The sequence below is a fragment of the Rutilus rutilus genome (assembly GCF_951802725.1).
Source record: "Rutilus rutilus genome assembly, chromosome: 24".
In the NCBI taxonomy this organism is placed as follows: domain Eukaryota; kingdom Metazoa; phylum Chordata; class Actinopteri; order Cypriniformes; family Leuciscidae; genus Rutilus; species Rutilus rutilus.
The window spans coordinates 2,293,080-2,310,744 of record NC_140228.1 but is presented as its reverse complement, the minus strand read 5'-3'; the positions used below and the strand labels follow the sequence as shown (position 1 = coordinate 2,310,744).

Here is a 17,665-nt window from a genome sequence, read left to right as displayed (position 1 = left end):
AGAGCTGCGAGTCTGAGGTTATTGGTGACTTCATCATTCTCAGGAAACGTTCTCTTGATTTGACATGTGAACACGTGCAGCATTACAGAGAGTTGTGCTTACTAAGCACATTACTCTTCTAGTGCTCATACTAACGGTAGCATCCATTATAAACAACGAACGCCAAACCTACATTTATTTATTTTATTCCCGGAAAACAGGGTATGTTAATTATTATACATTATGCATTAAAAATACAAAATGTCAAATCCATTAATTTCTCCTCTATCTAGAAAGCATTTATTGCATTGTGCTTGTTCCAGCGACCTTTTTAGGCAATCAATAAATCAATAAATAAATAATGTATATTAAGTATTAGTACGTCTATAAATAAGCAAACAAACAAACAAATAAATAAGCATAAATAATGTATATTCATTTTAGTACGTCAATAAATACATGTACATAAATAAATACAAAATATTAGTATGTCGCACATTTTCGATGATAAAAACGTGACTTGTATTTTAGAAAAATATGGTATATTAAATCCTTAAGTTACCATGCATTCAAATCATTCGTTTCTAAAATGCATTACAATTGCAAAATGTAAAATGCATAATTGATCCTTTAACTAGAAAGTGTTTATTGCATTTTCTGGGCAATAAAGACACTTTCTCCTCAGTGATTTCCCTTTGAAATGTGTGAATCTGCCCTCTTCACTTCTGATTCAGTTCAGTCATGTGAAAGTGTGCCGTTATTCGATTTATAGGTTCGTTTTAGGCAATAAACAAACAAACAAATAATGTTTATTAGAATTGATATGTCTATAAATGAAATAAATAAATAAATAATATTCATATTAGTATGTCTATAAACAAAAAGCAAAATGCAAATAAATATAATATAAATAATGTTTATTTGTATTAGTATGCCTATAATCAAACAAACAAACAAATAAAAATGTAAATAAATAAATATTATGTGCATAAAGAAAGTGAATGTATATCATGTATATTAGTATCTATAAAAAAATAAAAAAATATTAGTATTAATATGTTGCATGTTTTGTTGATAAAATATAAAATAGTGACTTATTTTTCAGGAAAATATGGTGTGTAAAATCATGCAATAAAATCGTTAATTTCTATAAATGCATTAAAAATGCAAAATGTAAAATGCATTAATTTCTCTTCTAACTAGAAAGTGTTTATTGCATTTTTTGGGCAATAAAGACACGTTCTCCTCAGAGATTTCCCTCTGTAATGTGTGAATCTGCCCTCTTCACTTCTCCAGCAGAGAGCTGTGCACTGATTCAATTCAGTCATGTGAAAGTGTGCCGTTATTCGATTTATAGGTGAGAAATCCGATCCGGCCTCAAACGAAACCCTGGGATGTGTCCTGTCATCTGAGAATTACATGGCAGCTCATTTCCCATAAATCACTCACTCCTTAAAAGAGACAGCAGTTTATGGGCTGTCCCGACAAGCAATCCCATTGTTTTCCACCGTACGGAAATAAAGTCGACAGCTTATAAAGTGCAGATTTGAGGCGGTTGTGTAACCACACACACAGACACACACACACACACACTTCTCAGAACAAACTCTTACTTAACAAAGCAAATGCACACAATATAAAGACCCTCAAGATGATTCGCCTCTTAATGTCTTATTTTCAAATTTGGAGGGAAATTTGCGAGATGATGTTGAATTAAAGATTCCATTTGGAACCTTTAACGGTTCCGTCAGGCGACTCGTATTGAGGGATTCATTTAGATTCAAATCATTCATTCATTTTAAATTTTCATTAAACTTTATGAATTAAACTACTACTTTATCGCCATAAAAAAACCTGTTAAACATGAAAGTATTATGCAATCCTTTAAGACATTTCTCCTTATATAGAACCGTTTTGGCATAAAGTGTTGTTTAAAATGAGTTAAGAACCTTCTTTACTAACCAGCGTGCAAAATATCATGTTCAAAACTAATTGCATGAACAATTAGCACTTTGTATTACTAGCACTTGTCGTTTGATTGCCTTCTTTAGAGGAATTTCTTAATTTGGATAGAGGTGTAAATGTTAATAATCAATAACTGACGTTTAATCGTGTAAAACTATTACAGTCAGACACTACGAGTCGAGAGTCAGCGCTTCAGCATGTCGGGGTGAATCTGACTGGACCGGCGGGTCGATGCATTCAACAAAATTAAATATAGAGAGTCAGTCATCATCAAATTAACACAGGACCATTTCGTCTCTGACGGGCCTCTTCAAATCTATGCTGACACAGGACATCCAATTTAATGCCCCATTGCCCTTTTAAAGGTCAGTTCATTGGTTAATGTTTTCTATCAAATCACCTGCGCTTCAGAACGAGAGTAAACAGGAGGATCAGAAAACACTGATCCCGCCGGCTTGATACTGGAAATCTCTCACACTTCAGCTGAAGTAAAAGAGTTAAAGGGTTCGTCCACACACTAATGAAAACTCTGTCAGTAATTACTCTCATGTTGTTCAACCCCGTCAGACTTTCCTTCATCTTCAGAACACAAGTTAAGATATTTCTGATGTAATCTGAGAGCTGTCTCACTCCTCCATAGGCTTCTCTGTAATCGAGATCTGCCGGCCCAGAAGAGTTAGTAAAGACAGCGTTAAAATAGTCCAAGTGACTCCAGTGGCTCAACCTTAAGTTTATCAAGCGACGAGAATACTTTATGTGCGCAAAACAACGACTTTATTCCACTATTCATGTTCTTCTGTGTTTCTCTGAGTGAGTTGACGTAGTGTATCAGCGCAGCGCTTCTGGGTCGTACGTCAGAACGGAGGCTCACTATTGGCCAGCATCACACGCATCACATGACCAGCGTCGGCCAATAGTGAGCCTCCATTCTGACGTACAACCCAGAAGCGCTGCGCTGTTACACTAAGTCAACTATGAACCAGAAGCCTATGGAGGAGTGAGACGGCTCTCAGATTTCATCACAAATATCTTAATCTGTGTTCTGAAGATGAAGGAAAGTCTGACGGGGTTGAACAACATGAGGGAGAGTAATTACTGACAGAGTTTTCATTAGTGGGTGAACGAACCCTTTAATAAAAGCTCTTGGTAAATAAAACTGTTTCCGTGATGAGGAATAGTGAATAGTGACGTTTTTTACCCACTGATTTTCAAAACATTCGGATCCACAAATCAATTTGATTCAAACCAAAAACATTTGGAAATCTGGAAAAGTGCATGTTGTTTGTGTCATTCAATGCTTTGTGTTTTTTGTGTGAGGAAAAGATGGAGAAAACGAATGTGATTTTTACTTCTATAACCCAACTTCTGCGCTTTACTTTACTTTAATGCTGTATGATTTGAGAATGAATCGAACTATTCGTCATCATAAGAGTAAAGCTTGTTGCACACTGAGTCCAAAATGTCCGTGTGTGTTTTTATCCGTCATTCGGTGTCTCTGAATTGTCCACACACACCTCTCAGAACGCTATACGAATGCGGAAAACACAGGAAATTGAACCCGATCCGAATCTCTTTATGACGGATGAAGGTTTGGGAGGCAGTGTGTAAACGGGATTGACACAACATGAGGTCGTGTTTATTTTTTTACGTGTGCAAGGACCTTAGAGAGTGTCTCTGTAAGAGTCGTGTGGGATTACGCACGATCAGGAAAGCAGTTTTCCGGATCCATGGTTTCTTCTGCCGTCTCGGAGTACTCGTCCTCTTCCTCGCCGGGCTTCCGGAGGTCGATGGTGCTGCCCTCTGATAGGCTGGTCTCATCGCTCTGAAAATCACGAGAGCCAATCAGATCACTGGACCGATGAATTTACTTATTACTTACTTATGATATCTGCAATCATTCATGATTCCTGGAGAATTAAAACCAAAAATCTCATTGTGTTTCAGATTTATAAATGAATCATTCGGACAGATTCACGAGTTCACATCTACATATAATTAGTACAATAAGTTTATGCGTATTTGGCGTGCTGTCCGGGGGGAGGGCTCCGAGCTCGGAGTTAGGCCCGAACCCAGAGTACTCCCCCCAGTTGGTAAGTGTAGATGGAACTGTAAGTGAGGAGATGGGGTGGAGGAGGGATGCTGACAAACTTCAATGAACAGAGATAGGTCTGCTGTGAATTTATACTTTGTCATTGAGTTGATTACTGATTAATCTCCAGCTGTGCATAATTTGGTTAATTATCTGAACCTGCTCCTCCCGAACTTTGTTAATAAAACATCATTTTGTGAACAGGTTTGACTAACTTGCCGGATCGAGCCTATCAAATACTTTAGGGATGAGCATGACAAGACAAATGCATAGATATGACAATATATAGGCCTGGAAAAAAATCATTTTCAAATTTTCTGATATTTCCATTTTGCATGATCGTGGAAACCCTCCATCTTCCACGATTTGGGGTGAAACTGTGAAAGTTGTTTATTTATAAATTAAATAAATGTACATACATAGAGTATTTTAGTATGTCTAGATATAAATAAAAGGCGGATTATAAAAAATAATAAATACAACAAATACAAGCCCATGCAGAAATATTAGGTTAATATTCTGAATACAAAATTTGTAAGTGTTGAAATCATTGCTTTATTCGGCATGTGTGTGTGTGTGTGTGTGTGTGTGCGTGTGTGTGTGTGCATGTGTGTGTGCGTGGGTGGGTGAGTGTTTGTGTGTGTGTGTGTGTGTGTGTGTGTGTGTGTGCGTGCGTGTGTGCTTGCGTGGGTGGTTGAGTGTTTGTGTGTGTGTGTGTGTGTGTGTGTGTGTGTGACTGCAGACTGATTTATTCTGCTGTTCAGGGGTGAGCGAGTCTCCAGGTGCGACTTGGTTTCCTTGTCAAACTGTGACACACTCAGTCCATCATCACGTCTGCTCAAACTAGAGGAAGCTCATGCTAAGTGGAGCGCTGAAGTGTGTGTGTGTGTGTGTGTGTGTGTGTGTGTGTGTGTGAGATTGTCCAAGGAAATGTAATACCAGACAGCCGAACTCCCCTCCGGATGCCGGATTCACCCGACGGCATGAGAAACATCTGAACGAGTAAAACTGAACTTCTGTGGTTTAGTTTATCTGAGGTTTAGTGGCTCCAACACACAGAACATGCTTGAAAATCTCTTTCTCTTCAAGGAAAATGGACCAAAAACAAAACATTGTCCAATAAACTGCTGCCGAGGATGATATCATCCTTTCCCATAATACTGCTGCAGAAGCAAGTAGAAGCTGATGATTCATGGCTGCAAAATGAGCTTCAAAATTAAGAAATGTTACGTAATACTCCCAATATTATTATAACACAACATGAAAAAGGTGTAAACATTTACCAGGGTGAATCTCACGCTGTCAAGAGCATGTCCAGCTCATATTTTACATACGAATAAATCAATCAATAAATATTTTTTTATTTTGTTTTTGTTTTTATTTAATACTTTTGTTTAAAACAAAATAAGAAATATAAGAAAGAAATATATCAAAAAATAATAATGGTATGTTCGGGTCATATTCTACATATATATATACAGTATATATTTCATATCACCATTATCTTCATGATATTAAGCACAGTACCAAACATTACTTTAAATGTAAATTACAAGTTTACTAAAAAATACTTAAATATTTATTATGATCAATAGAGCTACTATTGTTTTAAATTATTTAATTAATTAAAATATATTAATTAAAAAATTGGTTGTAAAAGTGTTTAATTGTCATGAAAATAATAATAAAAAAATAAAAAAAACGTATGTCATAAAAAGGGCTTCATTTTCTTTACGCAAAAAACAATGGCAAATTTTATCTTGATTTTGGGATGAAATATGATCAGTGTTTCCAATGAGAAAAGAGGGAAGAGAAGAAGACAGCAACAGATATGTGATATTCGCCCGACTGTCCAGTCTCTGTCTAATCGAATGTTCTCTCCGTTCTGTCTGAACCTCAGATTCTAACATCTGATTTCCACTTCCATAATCCTTGAATTGTCATTCCCTGAATCACGCAGCTGTCATTCATCCCTCCGACAATAAACACAGCGAAGCTTTCCTCCAATTACAGCGTCTGGAACCGACGCTTCGGGCTCGTTTTTCACGTTAAGCGGCCGAGACGATCTGATGTGATCGCACTGGAATATGATCTGGTTTCGCTGAGCACTCAGTAAACAGGTAATGAGCTCAGTATGACATCATCAATATCCCTGTGTTCTGTCCGTGTCGGGAAGCGTGACGGGACATTAGCTGGCAGCTTTATTCGCCTCGCACGCGTCCAAACTCAAGTTTAATGCCGTTCTCGCCGGCGTGTGAGGAATCCCAGCACTGAGGGAGGTCGAGTTGCACAAAAGCCCCATAAATAACCTCCCGCGGGGGGACCGGGGCCACAATGTGGCATTCATGCCTGAAATCAGACCTCGCTGCGTGTGTGTGTGTGTGTGTGTTCGGCTGACCGGCCCGTATAACACCGCTGATTTGAGAACCAATAAAACCATCCTTCACGTTCACCTGTCGAGAAGCAGCGCCTGTCAATCACACAGCAAACACATCAATAACACACTCTAATCACATGATGCCATTAGAGCGAGTGTGTGGGACAGATCCATACTGCATTATTCCCTGTTTACTGGACAAACCTGGGATTCGATCTCTCTGTCTGACTGTCGTCGGTCTGTCTGAGCGATGCCGAACACGACCAGATCAAAACATTATTGCCATAGAGGTTCTATTAGGGAAGCATGATTTGGAGAATATAATATTATTGCATTTTTGATAAAAAAAATTCCAATAAAATAAAAATCCAGGTTTGCTGGACTTGATGGATAATATATATATATATATAAAATAGCTATAAAAAAGAAACATTACACTGTAAAAAAAAAAAAAAATCATTCAAATTCAAATTTTTATGATTATATCAATATGGAAATAAAATAATAATAATAATAATATTTATGTTATTATTGTTTGATAGTCATATTAATATATAATATTTATTTAATTTAATATTTAATTTAATAATTTAATATTTTATTTAACATTTCTTTAATTATTTAATGGTTTTATTTTTAATTAATATTAATAATAATAATAAACAATAACAATAATAATATATTGGTGGTAGTAATAATAATAATAATAACAACAATAAAAACCTGTATAAACAAAATAAGAAATATTACACTGTAAAAAAAAACAGGTTTGCTGGTTGTAGGGATGCACGATTTGGTAAAATGTTATGATTATATATCAATATGGCTTTAAAATAATAATAATAATAATAAATAAAATAAAATATTTAAGTAAAATAAAAATAAAAAATAACTATTGTAATATTTCACTGTAAAAAATAATAATTAAGAAAAATACAATAATAATTTTACATTACAACTGTACAATTACAGTATATTTATCCTTTTCAAATGTTAAACCCTCAGACTGTTGTTGGTAAAGCCGCTGAGCTCTTAAAGCTGGTCTTCTGTTGGTAAGTGCTTCTCATTATGAGTTTGTGAAGATGTTTGGCATGTGTTGCATATCCAGAGACTCATGAAGATGCAGATGAAGATTACAGAGAACCGAGACGCTGCAAACACTCGTGTAAATGAACACAGCGCCGCAAGCATATACGCTTCATCAATCTCAGCATTTGCAATTCCGGTTTTATTTCGATTAATCGTGCGGCCCCAGTTTTCATGATGCGATATACACAGGTGATGTAATTCTAGAAAGTCTCAATAATCACAAAGTTGAAAGCGAGAATCACATCTGGCACAAGTAGAGCAACGTGCAACTGAGTCGAAGAACACAACGAGTGTAGTTCAGCAAATAACGGGTCATCTGAGTCTGAACTACGAGCCGTTTCTCAGAAGGCACTCGGCTCTTCTCTGGAAACACAGAGACTGACGGAGAGAGAGAAGAACCGCAGGCCAGACTCACTCCTACACGTCCACATATGTTTCTGATCTCAGCCTGAACTTCTGACGAACACGAGCTCTAATTAGGCTCATCTGAACTCTTCTTCAGGTCAATCTCTGAAACGAGTCGAACTAAATCATGCTGTTCAGAAAGTGTGTTAAAAACCCAAATCTAGACAAGGAGTTTAACTAGTCCTATTTAACTGTAATCTTAACTATTATATTTTTAAATGTTCCTAATGTTGTCTCCTACGACAGGTTTACATGTATCCCAGGTCAAAAAAATACTTACATTTTCTCATAATATACACTGAACTTCAGTTCTTTTCTCACAGCGTCTGAAACGGTTGGATCACAGATTCAGTCTCTCTAAACCCCGCCTCTCTGAGAGCTGCTCTGCTCTGATTGGTCAGACGACCCAGTCTGTTGTGATTGGTCAGAAACCAAACGCTCATTATCATATCTGAATCTCAGCTCTTGATCACAGTGATACGAACAGTAACGATGGCGTGGGTTTTACCGAATCAGTCAGTAGAAAACAGCGTCTTCTCGACACGAACAACACGAACCAAACTCTTCCAGTCTCAGATAAACTACAGTGTTTGAGGGGCAAAGAGACGCTGTTCGCCGGCAGCCAATGAAAACCATAGACTGGCATTATGCAAATGAGTTACAAACCTACGTAGATTCGAACAGGAAGTAAGACTGGAATTAGTCGACTCGCTTCAGGCAGTTCAGGATCCATTCTTAGTTTTGGGAGACGATAACTTTATCTTTGAAACTTTGCAGACCTTTAACCTTCACAAACAGATTTATTACACACTACATGAAAGACAATATCCCAAAAAGCATAATAGGGACAAAACGTGTGTGTGCGTGTGAGAGTGAGTGTGTGTGCTTGTGTGAGTGTGTGTGTGTATGTGTGTGTGTGTGTCTGAGTGTGCATGTCTGAGTGAGTGTGTGTGTGTGTGTGTGTGTGAATGTGTATGTGTGAGTGCGTGTGTGAGTGCGTGTGTCTGAGTGAGTGTGTGTGAATGTGTATGTGTGAGAGAGTGTGTGTGTGTGTGTGTGTGAGTGTGTGCGTGCGTGTGTGCAAGTGTGTGTGTGTGTCTCCACGTCTGCTCGTGTTTGTCTCTGTGGTTCAGGTGTGACTGTGAGCCGGTGGCGACTCTCTGACATTATAGTGCTGTGAAAAACCAACCGCCTGAACACTGAACACATCAGAAACTCCTCGTAAACATAAACACACACACACACACACACACACACACACACACACACACACACACACACACACACATACACACACACACACACGAGTCAGTGTCACACAGTACGAGTGCAGCGTTGTAAAAGGAAAATGCAAATCTTTAGGAAATGCAAAGTTACAGTATAATGTGAGTCTCAGGGGCGTCTGCATCACTCTTACTGGATATTTACATGGACACCAAAACAGCCCATAATAATGACCATGAGGTCATCAATCAATCAATCAATATTACTGCTAGTCGGTCTATCCATCTATCTATAAATGAATATTGATATACCTATAAATAAATAAATGTATATTAGTATTTGTATAACTATAAATAAATAAATAATGCATATTAGTATTATTATGTCTTCAAATAAACAAAACTAGCAAACAAAATGTTTATTTATATCAGAAAATAAATAAATATTGTACATTAATAATAGTATGTTTAGAAATAAACATACTAAATATATATTAATATCACAATATTTAACACAAAATAAATAAATATTAATATGTGTCAATATAAATCAATAAATAATGTAAAAGTTTTAGTATGTCTAGAAGTAAACACACAAAGTGTATATTACTACCACAATATTCATAAATAAATAAATAAATAGCATTATTATATATCAAAATAAATAAATATTTTATATTATGTCTAGAAATAAATAAACAAACAAACAAACAAAGTGTGTGTTAATATCACAATATTTATAAATAAATAAATGAACAAAAGATAAATATTAATATATCTCAAAAGAAATAAAGTATATTAGTATTAGTATGTCTACAAATAAATAAAAAACAAAAAATTGTGTATATTATCATCAAAAAATCTATAAATAAATTGGTATATCTAAAAATAAATGAATACAATTACTTATGACAAATGAGTCAGTGGTTGTCATACAGTACATAAATAAAAATGTTGCTGTAAAGCAAATATACAGTATAATGAGTCTGCGTCACTCTTACAGGAGTGTTTACATAGAAACCAGATCATATTAATGACGCCAGAGAGAGAGAGAGAGAGAGAGAGAGAGAGAGAGACAGAGAGAGAGAGAGAGAGGGACAGAGAGAGAGAGAGAGAGAGAGAGAGACAGACAGACAGAGAGAGAGAGAGAGAGAGAGAGAGAGAGAGAGAGCAGAGAGAGACAGAGAGAGGGACAGAGAGAGAGAGAGAGAGAGACAGACAGACAGAGAGAGAGAGAGAGACAGAGAGAGAGAGAGAGAGAGACAGAGAGAGAGAGAGAGAGAGAGAGAGAGAGAGAGAGAGAGAGAGAGATAGAGAGAGAGAGAGAGAGAGAGAGAGAGAGCATGAATGAAGACAGACTACAATCAGGTTTAGATTTGGGGAAACCCTGATAATCAGGAGGGAAAAACACACAATAGTACGAGAGTTCGGAAAGAGAAAGAGAGAGAGAGAGAGGCGTGCGGGAGACGACAGGTGTGCTGAAAGATAAAAGAACAGGTAAACGAAAAGATAAAAGATGTAGAGGGACAGAATGAGGTGGAACAGGTGTAGTGAAAGATTAAAGAGACAAAACAAATATCAGCTGCTCATAAAGTCCCTCGTCACACAGGTGTGTGTCCCAGATTCAGTTTCAGCACCGACATCAGTGTTTCAGAGGAACACACTCATCTACGGCTCGCTGTGTGTGAGATCTAGGGTTGTAACGGTATACCGGTATGGCGATTTATCACGATATTGGCATGTACGATTATCATATCGTAAACATTTGCTAATCCACGGTTTAAAAAAAAAAAAAAAAAATTAAACCAGATCTCATCTGCGCATATGCAACTTCTTTTCACTTGACTGCTTAGACTCCACCCAGCAGACAGAGGCTGCGAATTCGAATCTCCTTTTCCCCCGCCGAAAACAAACACTTTTGTCATCTGAAAAACGAACGCGGGATTTTCCTCGAAGATGGATATCCAGTTTAGAGTGCTGATCGGGAATTTTTCTGTCCGAGCCCGGCCCGCGTCCGACAGAGCAGTAACCGAACCAGACCCGAGTCCGACAGGCATAAATATGTCCGAGCTCGACCCGAGACCGGCAGTTAAAATCTGTTTTTTTTTTTTCTTTTTTTTCTCATACTAATGAGACATGTAACGTTACGTTTGTTTGTGTGGGAAGCCCGCTTTTATTAAGCAACTGTAGGAAGGCATTCGGAAACTTCAACAGGTCAGTTGTGTCTAGAAATATGGACGAAGAGTGGCTGCAAAAGGAGGAAATATGTCGAACATATTTACATTTCTAAATGGTAAATTAATCCAAATCGCTATGAGTGTGTCTATTAATATACAGCGGAAAACAATGCTATACTGTAAAACTATATTCTGCTTGTTCTGTGTGAATGAGCAGCGCCATTTCGCCTAGTACATACTCAAGTATGTGTGACGCTGACGCTCATGGTGTTTAAAGCGTCTGCTGTCTCACTCATATGAGGACGTGAACACATGAACATATCCAGAGCTGCTCTGCTTTTATTTAAAAGAATCATCATCAAATACACTCTGACTGAAACTCATAGGTGTTTAGTACAACCTGTCAAAATAAAAGTTCGATTTAGCTTAAAGAAATGTTACTATTGTACAATAGAATATAGCTAGTTATAACAACAACAATAATAAAGTTTATTTAAACATTAAGAAATATAGTTTTTTGTCTGTTTTAATTTAGTAAACCTATCCAGACAAACAAAAGTTGTTACATTTCATCTGATTGCATTTTCAATAATATATTTGTATTAAATCATAGAATCCAGACAAATTATATCAGACAAGTTACCCAGAATTTCTGAGGAAATACATTTTATAAGACTCTACTATCTTATAATTATCTGAAATAATAATTAATAAATTAAGAATAAAAATAAGTTAAGGTTTTATGAATTCAATTGATTAGATGTGTTTGTTCAATTGGGAATTAATTTTTTCTTTCTTATTTTTTCAAAAGGTAGACTCATACAAAAAAGTTTGTTTTAATAAACCATATGTTCAACCAAAAAACCCTATCTGTTTTCATTCATTTAAGAGCCATTGTAGCAGATGATTAAAATAATAATAATGATTGTTTAATACCGTATATCATGAAACCGTGATATTTTCTGAGACGATTATCATACCGTGAAAATCTCATACCGTTACAACCCTAGTGAGATCACCCTGTCTGAGAGGACGCCAGGAGTAAAGATACGCATTTTCGGTCAGTATCATTGATCTGACGATTAATAAATGATTCGCTGTCGAAGAGTTCTTTCTATATTCAAATGATTATAAAATATTGCAATTAAAATGGAAATATTACAATATACAATTTTTATAATATTTAAAAAAAAAAATATATATATATATATATATATATATATATTAGGAAAATATAATTGTTTTATATATAAAAATGGAAATATAAAAAATAATAACTATATATTAAAATATTTAAAATGGATAATAAAACTATATTAAAAATATAAAATATTAAAAACTATTTAAAAATTTTAATATTTCAAATGAAAAACTATTTAAAAAAATATAAAATATAAAAAAAATGTAAATATTAAAAAATAAAATTATATTAAAAATAAAAAATATTTGAAAATGGAAATATTAAAAAACAAAGTATTACAAATATTTAAAAAGGAAATATCTGCAGCACAGGTGTGTGTGGGCTCCCTGAGCAACGTGACACTCATGAAAGCTGGTGGTCCGTCTGTTACACAACGGCATCATGAGAGGGAATTCTCCAAACACACTGCCAGCATTCTGCACATGCCAAGCTGCCAGCAGAGAGCATGCTGGGAAATCAGGACCCGCGTGAACCAGGGGCCCTCGTGGGGAAAGAGCCTCTGTTTGCTTAATAACACCGAGAGTCATGCTACTAATCTTCACTGTGTACAACTGTAACATTCAGCATAAATCATCTTCTATTATACATTTCATATAATTTAGTAAAAAAAATGTGCATTTCAAATTATATTATCTACAAAATAAGTGAAAAGCTGAACTGAAGGAATGATTTTGAGATGTATATATATATTTATTTATATATACTGTGTATACATACATACATACATATATAAACATTCAAAAGTTTGTGCTCAGTAACTTTTTTGTTTTTGCAAGAAGTCACCAAGTAAAAATACAGTAAAAATGTGAAATATTATTACAATGTAAATCAGCTGTTTTCTATGTGAATATATAGTAAAGTGTAATTTATTCCTGTGATCAAAGCTGGATTTTCAGCATCATTACTCCAGTCTTCAGTGTCACATGATCCTTCACAAATCATTCTAATATGAGGATATGATGCTCAAGAAACATTTATGATCATCGTCAGTATTCATGCTTTTGTAACCTTGTAAATATCTTTACTGTCACTTTATATATATATATATATATATATATATATATATATATATAAATCTCACTCTCTCTCTCTCTCTATATATATATATATGTGTGTGTGTGTGTGTGTGTGTGAATTCATGCAAAGTCTTTCATAATCCCTCTTTCATAAGCATCTGTGATGTGTATTTAACACATATGCATGCTGAACCTCTAGGCACTCGCTCAGGCATATGGCCACGATTCAGTCGGAACAAACTAATAGATCTGAGCGTGGGGGAAATGTGGACATGACCTCCATTTTTGGGGTATCCTCAAGGGAAAACATCTCTGGAGGAAGACGCAGGAGAAAATAGCTGTGGGAGTGGGCGTTCATAACAGTCGAGACAGAAGGAGAGCTGATGTGTGTCTGATAGATGCTTATTAGTCTCTCTATGCAAGGACTTCCCTGGAGGAAGAGACGGAGAGAATGCTAAGAGGACTGGAGACGGTCTGTTACAGCTGGAAACCTGAAGTGTGGGATTTGTGCTTTATCCTCGCGCCGCTGTCCCGTTACAGCACTTATCAACAGTTTCAGAAACAGGATTTGTTTAGTAAATTAAATGGACACTAAATGAACCCTCTGGTGCTCCTCCAGTGTCGGTCAAAAATTACTGAAATTTATTTATTTTTTATTTCAATGAAATTAATGTACTATATTTTAGTTCGATAATGTTTTTTATTTAATATTTTGTATTTTTAGGGGATTTTATGGAACTAAATTATATTTACGCTGTATTTATAATCCATTTATTCACTTTTTGAGCATTAACCTGAAAATTACATTTCCAACTTAAACTGTGGTAATTCTTGAATGCTTTAAAGCACAGACTGAAGTTTGATCTTTTTTCAAAGACGACACTTGGCAGATTATTGCTGAAGTGAAGAAAAGTGAAATAGTGAAAAGTTTTAAAAAGTGAACTTAAAAACGTTACAGAATTTGACGTTTATTGTTATGGAAAATGTGCAAAAATTCTATTTAAAATTTTTGTTATGAAATATATATTTTCAAAAACATGTTTTACTCTAAAACTGAAAGAAAATCTAAACAAGTTGTGTTCAAAATTTGAGCCTGAAATCTAAAACTATTTGCTTTCAGTGAGAGTGTGTCCGGCTGCAGTACCAAACGCTTCCACTAGAGGAAATTCGTCTCCCTTTCATTTCCAATGCACTCATTTTTGACCATGAGGAGCACAAGCGGGACTATTCTTTTCTGGACCATTTAACCTGTTCGAATCATGTCCATGATTTTTTTGTGTGTTCACATGGCAAGCGCCAAAACCTTTACCAAGTTTTGTACCATTCCGATGAAGAAAAAATGTAAAGATTAAAAAACAAATGTCAAATCTTTTGGTCAAAAGTGACCGAAGAGCACCAGATTCAGTCAATGCAACTGCATTATTGTGCCATTAAGCTCACAATCACTCACATGAAACATTAATGAGAGCATCAATGCCACATTTTAAGGATATTATAGATCTAGTCTCACGTTTCGACCACTGACATGAAGTCTATTCCACTTTGCAGTTTGTTCTGGCCGACGGCAGACGAGAATAGACGTCTCACTGACTGCAGTTTGATAGTTTTACACAATGTTTGCGGATGGGTAAATATAAAACCAAACATAACAGGAACCAAGCAGAATGTACAGTACACTTCTGCCCAAAGATATCTTATGTGCTTCTGACTAAAAGTCTTAAAGAGCACCTAATCTGCTTTTTCACGTTCATCTTAATGTTATGTTAACGTTAATGTTGCTGTTTGAGCATGAAAAAGTTCTTCTCTATATCAGTGTCAGTGTTTCTGAACTCCTGAAACGCCTCCATTGTAGTCTTGAGTTTCTTCTGGGAACGAACACGTCACAATATTCCTCATTATAATAATTCATACGCAGAATAAAGGGGCAGGGCCTGGTTGAGTTAGTTAGTAGTGTGTTAAACTGGCGGTTATGGTAAGGGGCGGGGCTTTCCCAAACACACTCGAAGCGCTCGACCAATCACAACACACTGCTCCAGCCGACCAATCAGAGCACAGTGTGCTTTTCAGAAGGAGGGGCTTCATAGAGACAGGAACTAAACAGAGCGTTACTGACAGACTGGGATATGGTTTTAGATTTAGTTAACAACATCAAGCGTAGCGTCAGTTCTGGCAGGTCATGTTAGTCGAGCTCGCATCAGTGACTCTCAGCTGATCTACAACTCGGTAAGTATTAGAGGTCTGCTACCCGACCCGAGCCCAATGGGTCCCGAAAAACTCGTACTGAGAAGGATATATATGTGTAAATAGTTGTGCAACTGCATATTTTTAAGTTTAATGTTTGAGTTCAAGAGGAATTTGTGACTGTTTCACCTGTTCAACCACAGCAAAGTTTCGTAATTGGTAAGTCCGTGCTCTTTCTCTTTTTTTCATTTTTTTTTGTGTGCCAACTGCTGAGGGAACCGCTGTGCCTTGGTGATACGGTGTTTGTACATGTATTTGTTTAATTATCGTTGCAAGCAATCATAAAATACAGCATATTGCAAAAAAAGAAGAAAAAAAGAAGGTATTTACTGTGAGAAACGGACCTCGGGTTGAGGTCGGGTTTGGGCTTAAAACATAACCCTAATGGTCGGATCAGGTTGGGTCGGGTGTTATGAACCCAGTATGGGTCATATTTGTGGGTTGTTTGTTTTTTCCTTTGCCAGTGTTGCAGGATGGAGTTAGGGTGAGTGACGTCATGATGACTGAGTTACACCTGTGTTGGAGCTGATGCCGGCAATTACAGCAGTTCCCTTCAGCTGTGACGGCGCGCTCTCCCATCCGTGCCGTTTTCATGCTCGATTTGTTTGTTTGTGTTATTTTCGTCTCGTCTTTTTCCTATTTAATTATTCTTTAATAAATGTTATTCCTTTTGATCATGATCCAATGTGTTGTCTCCTCCTTTGTCGCAGCTTGCGAGCCGGCCATGACAAACGGGGGCTCGTCCGGGATACTTTCATAAACAGAAACCCTTTTCTATGGGGGAGGGTGTTATGAACCCAGTATGGGTGATATTGCGAGCCGGCCGTGACACGGGTTAAATGATTTCGAGTGCAGGCCGGGTTCGGGCTTCAGTTTAAAGCCAGAGCAAACCTCTAGTAAGTATGCAAGATTTAGCTTTACTCACCGGCTTCGTTTCTTCTTGCACCTCCTCTTCCGAGCTCTCGCTCGCGTCCTCCTCGTCCTCCTCCTCCTCCTCTGGAAACTCCACGTCTGATTCTCCGGGTGCGATGGGAACGCTGATGGTGAGGTTGGGGTTGGTCATGTAACTGTCTTCCTCCCCGCCGCGCTCGATGACGCCGGCCGTCCCGTTCCCCTCCACCCAGTGCGTCTGCTGGCTGAGTCTCTTGAGCTTTAGCATGGCTTTGGCCTCCTTCGCCTTCTGCCGCCGCCGCTTGAAGTTCCCGTTGAAGAAGTCGCAGAGCGCCTGCCGGAGCCAGAGCATTCCCCGCTGGATGCGAGCGATGGCGATCTGGAGGTTGTTCATTTCTCCGTCTTCGTCCGGAGACGAGAGGTTGTCCGCGCTGAAGGAGCTGAGGAGCAACGCCAAGAAGAGGTTCAAGACCTGAGGAGAGAGAAGCAGAAACATTCAGGAGAATATAAAAGCTGTGTGTTTTTTAAAACGCTGGAAAGAACATCTCAATGAATCTGTTTAAATCAACCTGTAGTTTGTTTTGCTCAATGTCACAGCGCTTCATGGACTGGCTCAAACCAGCATCAACCCAATTATAAGCTCTAAACCAGTGCTAACCAGCTCTAAACCAGCTCTAAACCAGCCCTAAACCAGCTCTGAACCAGCCCTAAACCAGCCCTAACCAGCCCTAAACCGTCTCTAAACCAGCCCTAAACCAGCTCTGATCCAGCCCTAAACCAGCTCTAACCATCCTCCAACCAGCCCTAAACCGGCTCTGAACCAGCCCTAAACCAGCTCTGAACCAGCCCTAAACCAGCTCTGAACCAGCCCTAAACCAGCTCTAAACCAGCCCTAAACCATCCTCCAACCAGACCTAAACCGGCTCTAAACCAGCCCTAAACCAGCTCTGAACCAGCCCTAAACCGGCTCTAACCCAGCCCTAACCAGCCGTAAACCAGCTCTAACCCAGCC

General features: G+C 37.4%; 1 protein-coding gene across 1 annotated transcript in view; it reads right to left on the bottom strand.

The window, feature by feature from the left end:
• Positions 1-17,665, bottom strand: part of scn5lab (sodium channel, voltage gated, type V-like, alpha b) — a 162,440-nt gene that overhangs the window by 29,338 nt on the left and 115,437 nt on the right. The window contains 2 exon segments of the mRNA XM_084398457.1: positions 3,646-3,766; positions 16,688-17,125. Of these exon segments, the coding sequence (XP_084254583.1) occupies positions 3,646-3,766; positions 16,688-17,125 (559 nt within the window).